Source organism: Lathyrus oleraceus, chromosome 4 (assembly GCF_024323335.1).
Source record: "Lathyrus oleraceus cultivar Zhongwan6 chromosome 4, CAAS_Psat_ZW6_1.0, whole genome shotgun sequence".
Taxonomy (NCBI): Eukaryota; Viridiplantae; Streptophyta; class Magnoliopsida; order Fabales; family Fabaceae; genus Lathyrus; species Lathyrus oleraceus.
The window spans coordinates 426,757,875-426,763,076 of record NC_066582.1 but is presented as its reverse complement, the minus strand read 5'-3'; the positions used below and the strand labels follow the sequence as shown (position 1 = coordinate 426,763,076).

At 35.5% G+C, this 5,202-nt stretch overlaps 1 protein-coding gene across 1 annotated transcript; it reads left to right on the top strand.

Moving 5' to 3' along the window:
• Positions 1-1,608: 1,608 nt before the first annotated feature.
• On the top strand, positions 1,609-4,947 carry LOC127135620 (subtilisin-like protease SBT4.14). The gene is made up of 11 exons (XM_051062282.1): positions 1,609-1,744; positions 1,885-1,976; positions 2,064-2,161; positions 2,258-2,401; positions 2,501-2,606; positions 2,716-3,229; positions 3,308-3,405; positions 3,481-3,708; positions 3,789-3,897; positions 3,977-4,190; positions 4,264-4,947. Exons 1-11 carry the CDS (start codon positions 1,613-1,615, stop codon positions 4,794-4,796), a joined length of 2,268 nt encoding a protein of 755 aa, XP_050918239.1. The 5' UTR covers positions 1,609-1,612; the 3' UTR covers positions 4,797-4,947.
• The last annotated feature ends 255 nt before the right edge of the window (positions 4,948-5,202 follow it).

Genomic DNA, 5,202 nt, shown 5'->3' with positions numbered 1-5,202 from the left:
GGCTTGTAAAGTGTCAAGTATGAATAGTAGAGTATTGTAAGAAACATATGTGTACTATATCTTCTGACATTCAAATGGATTGACGGGTTCAATCGCTATGACACCCAGATTTTCGAGTGTTTGAAATGTGTATTTGTACTAAAATGAAAATTCAATCGCAAGACATTTTCGTTTATGCATCTGTTTGATTGTAATATACCCTTATATATTTTATTGTATATATTAAGTAAATCAAGGATTACACTAAAATGGGGGGGATTTGTTGGTGATTTTAGTATCACCCATGATTTTAGTAGTAATGAGATTTACTCTAGGCCGATGCAATTATGCGTTAAAGCTTGGAAACGAGTTAGGAGTAGTGCGGAGTGCACGCTCGTAGAGCCAACGTGTAATTGACTGCAAGTAATTGAAAACTGGGTTCCAAGGGGCGAAGCCGTTATTACCGTTTTTGTTGAAAAGGTATGACTTTTGAACGTTTGAACCTTCCCAACCGTTATTACCGTTTTTCTTGAAAAGGTATGACTTTTGAACGTTTGAACCTTCCCAACCGTTATTACCGTTTTTCTTGAAAAGGTATGACTTTTCGTTTTCAGTTTTCGTTCTCCTATAAAAGGGGGAAATCTGGCCTCGGTTTAAGGTTACACACAAAAACCATTCTACGTTCCAGAATCTTTCTTTTGCCAGAAACATTCTTTCTTCAAGAATTATCCCCACAAAGATTTCGTGAACCCAGGCATAAATAGGGTCGAAATACTTTGTTCGGAAAGTGAACGAACACGATTCTTCGAAGATTATCCAGGATTATCAATTAATTATCTAACAATAAGAGGCATGATGCTTACATGCATGCTCATTAAAAGCATGCGCCAACACCCCCTCTTAAGCTTAAATGGATGCGCCAACATTAATTAGTAAATGTGATTATTTTGGTAATTTTTTTTTTTAAATAATTATTTAAGAATTTAATTTAAAGAACATGATTATTATAAAAAAAAATCTCAAGAATGAACTCATACTCTCACATCATCAATCTTCTATTTAGTACCGAAATAAAACCAAATATTTTTAACGATTCTAATGGATTGAAGGTATAAAAAAATTTACATTAATATACATGATATATAAATTAAATTATTTTTAACAATTTATTATATATTTCTAGATATTTATTTTCTCCAGAGTAATTGTTTAATTATTATTGACAAAACATGCAGGCTCTTTTTGCCCTTTTATATATATATATATATATATATATATATTATGTCTTTGTTCTCTCATATTGGTAAACCATCTGCGTCTTAAACATTGTTATTTTATAACACAATGAGGAAATGTATAGTTAAAAATAATCAAAACATCACGTTTTAATCTCAAAAATCATGTCACAATCTGGTTTAACTTGAAGCTATGCCATGATGAATAATAGATTAATGTATTCAAGGCAATGTCAGGCTTGCATTGGAATTCAAGGAATAGGAGACTCCTTATTCAAAGGGTTCTTCCTTTTTAAGCAATATATATCTGCACTAGTTGAAACTTGAAACATGCTTTCTTCTTATCCTTTCTTTTCTATATATATAAACCTATGCTTAGGGACCCTATACACTGTTTAATGTATTATAAGTCTAGCATGTCAATGCTAAACATGTTTTTTCAGAAACTTATCAACTCATATTCTCTTCTTTGGCTTTCAATACTGCTGATTCTAATAAGCAGTGTTTCAGTTTATGGTGTTGAACATAAGGCAATCAAATTCTTTTTTCTCCTTCTTTCCTTACATTAGCATTTGTTATATTGAGCTATCTCCTAACATGTTAACTTTTTGTTTTTTGTTTTATTCTTTATTCTCTATTGATAACTTAGGCACATTTGTCTGGTGTGCAGAACTTTTACATTGTTTTCCTAGAAGCTCATCCTGCAAGTAGAGAAAAAGCAGTAGAGACTCATTTAAATATTCTCTCAGCTGTTAAACAAAGGTAGCCTAAAATCACATAAAAGTGAGTAATGTAGGTTATGTTGAATAAAATACGACGTCGATGTTTTAACCTTTGTTTACTTAGCAGCCATGTTGAAGCCAAAGAATCCATAGTATACAGCTACACAAAGAGCTTTAATGCATTTGCTGCTAAACTCTCTGAGGATGAAGCCAACAAGTTATCTGGCATGACATCATTTTTCTATACTAGTCCTTTCATATTTGTATGAATTGAATTCTACATATATACAATCTTTTTATATTTATTTTTTTATCATGCAGCCATGAATGAAGTCCTCTCAGTATTTCCGAATCAGTACCGCAAGCTGCACACAACAAGATCATGGAATTTTATTGGATTGCCTTTGACAGCTAAGAGAAAACTGAAATCAGAAGGTGACACAATTGTGGCTCTTTTGGATACAGGTTTATCATATACCTTTCAACTCATTTTCATTTTTTTGTTTGTTTTGTATTTCCTTGTTCTTTATGATCGACTTTATGTAATTGTATTTCATGATGTAGGGATCACTCCTGAGTTTCAAAGCTTCAAGGATGATGGATTTGGCCCTCCACCTGCTAAATGGAAAGGAACTTGTCACAAATTTGTTAATTTCTCAGGCTGCAATAAGTAACATCCTTAACCTTAGTTAAGCGCATATAGCATAAGCGTTTATTATATAAGTGCTTATCTATAAACTATATATATAACAAAGATAAGTTGTGGTGAAAACTTGAAGCAAGATCATTGGAGCCAGATACTTCAAGCTTGACGGAAGGTCTGATCCGTCTGATATATTATCTCCCATAGACGTGGAAGGGCATGGAACTCATACTGCATCAACAGCAGCAGGAAATCTTGTTCCAAATGCAAGTCTCTTCGGATTAGCAAAAGGGACGGCTCGCGGGGCGGTGCCTTCAGCCAGGTTGGCGATTTACAAAGTCTGCTGGACAGAAGATGGATGTGCTGATATGGACATACTTGCTGCATTTGAGGCTGCCATACATGATGGTGTGGATGTCATATCGGTTTCGTTAGGTGGAGGAAATGCAAATTATGTGCAGGACTGTATAGCAATTGGTGCATTTCATGCCATGAGAAAAGGCGTAATCACGGTCGCCTCAGCTGGAAATGGTGGCCCAACTATGGCAACTGTCGTGAATAACGCGCCGTGGATTGTCACAGTAGCTGCTAGTGGCATTGATAGGGACTTCCAGAGCATTATAGAGATGGGAAGTAGGAAAAATGTTTCTGTAAGTACTTCCAGTCCAAAAAACAAAAGTAGTTATATTTATCTAATATGTGTATATAAAACATTGAGAATTATGCAGGGAGAAGGAGTAAGCACTTTCAGTCCAAAACAAAAGCAGTACCCTCTTGTTAACGGGATGGACGCAGCGCGAGACTCTTCGAGCAAGGAAAATGCTAAGTAATCTCCGTTTTGATTTTCAACAATATCCGATTAAGTTTTGAAACTAACAAGGACATTTGAATACTTTGGCAGGTTCTGTGATGACGCCGACTCCTTAGATCCAAAAAAAGTGAAAGGAAAGATTGTTTACTGCCGATTTAGAACATGGGGCACTGATGCTTTAGTGAAAGCAATAGGAGGCATTGGTACTATAGTTGAAAATGATCAATTTCTAGATGTTGCTCAAATATTCAGTGCTCCTTCTACCTTTGTGAATCAAAGCACAGGTCAAATTATAACCAATTATATACAATCTACAAGGTAAAACATTCTTTAATTTCTTCTCTAAATAGCCTTTCTTACTCGATTATCTAAAAACATTAATATCTTGTTCAACAAAGATCGCCTTCAGCAGTGATACATAAGAGCCGTGAAGTGAAAATACCAGCTCCATTTGTCGCGTCTTTTTCATCTAGAGGTCCAAATCCAGGATCTCAGCATGTCCTCAAGGTACCTATAGTTAGTAGTTTCTTCTGTTTTTGTGATTATAAGTTAGCTAGTATTGTGTTGAATAATCTCTTGTATGCAGCCTGATATAACAGCTCCTGGCATTAACATCTTGGCAGCATATACACTTAAAACTTCCATTACTGGTTTAGAAGGAGACACTCAATTTTCAGAATTTACACTAATGTCCGGTACTTCCATGTCATGCCCTCATGTTTCTGGAGTGGCCGCATACGTGAAGTCATTTCACCCGGATTGGACTCCTGCTGCGATCAGATCGGCCATAATTACCACAGGTGAAAGATTAAAGCTTATTTCCATTTCGCAGGACTATTTCACATACCTAATGTTGTTATATTCTTTGTCAAGCTAAACCTATGAGCCAGAAAGTTAACAAGGAAGCCGAGTTCGCATTTGGTGCTGGTCAAGTTAACCCGACAAAAGCTTTGAACCCTGGTTTAGTATACGACATGGATGATTTTGCTTATATTCAGTTCTTATGCCATGAAGGATACAATGGTTCGACGTTATCAGTACTAACTGGCTCATCTATAAACTGCACTTCTTTGCTTCCGGGGATTGGCCATGACGCTATCAACTATCCTAGCATGCAATTAAGTGTGAAAAGCAACACAGATAGAACAATAGGAGTTTTCAGGAGAAGAGTTACCAATGTAGGTCCGGGACCAACCATCTATAACGCGACGGTTAAATCTCCAAAAGGAGTTGAGATCATAGTGAAGCCTACTAGTCTCATTTTCTCTCACACCTTGCAAAAGAAGAGCTTCAAGGTGGTGGTGAAAGCAAAATCTATGACAAGCATGAAAGTTGTATCAGGTTCGCTTATTTGGAGAAGCCCTCGTTACATTGTTAGAAGCCCTATTGTTATATATAGTCCATAAGGTTGCATTTAGCAGTGGCAAAAATCAAACTTGTTTGTAGCATTTCCTGCTAACATATGTAACACTTCTTTCATGTGATTTTTCTGCTTAATGTTTACATTTTGTTTTTCCACAGTGGATTCTATGAGAATACAGAAATCAAAAATCAAAACCGTTTGCAAGCAAAATTTAGAATTCAACATATAATTAACATATTAATGAATTCAACATATTAACGCAATGTGACCAATCGGGCCATGGTGTATTAAAACAGAATTCAACTGAATAGCAGTCGGCGAAGACAATTTTAAGGACGTTTGTTGATTTCAAGTGCACATTGTGCTAAGAATAGTTCAGTAAGATAAATTTTACGACCGTGACACATATTTGTCAAACACAATCTAGTAAGAGTCAATTTAATATTTAT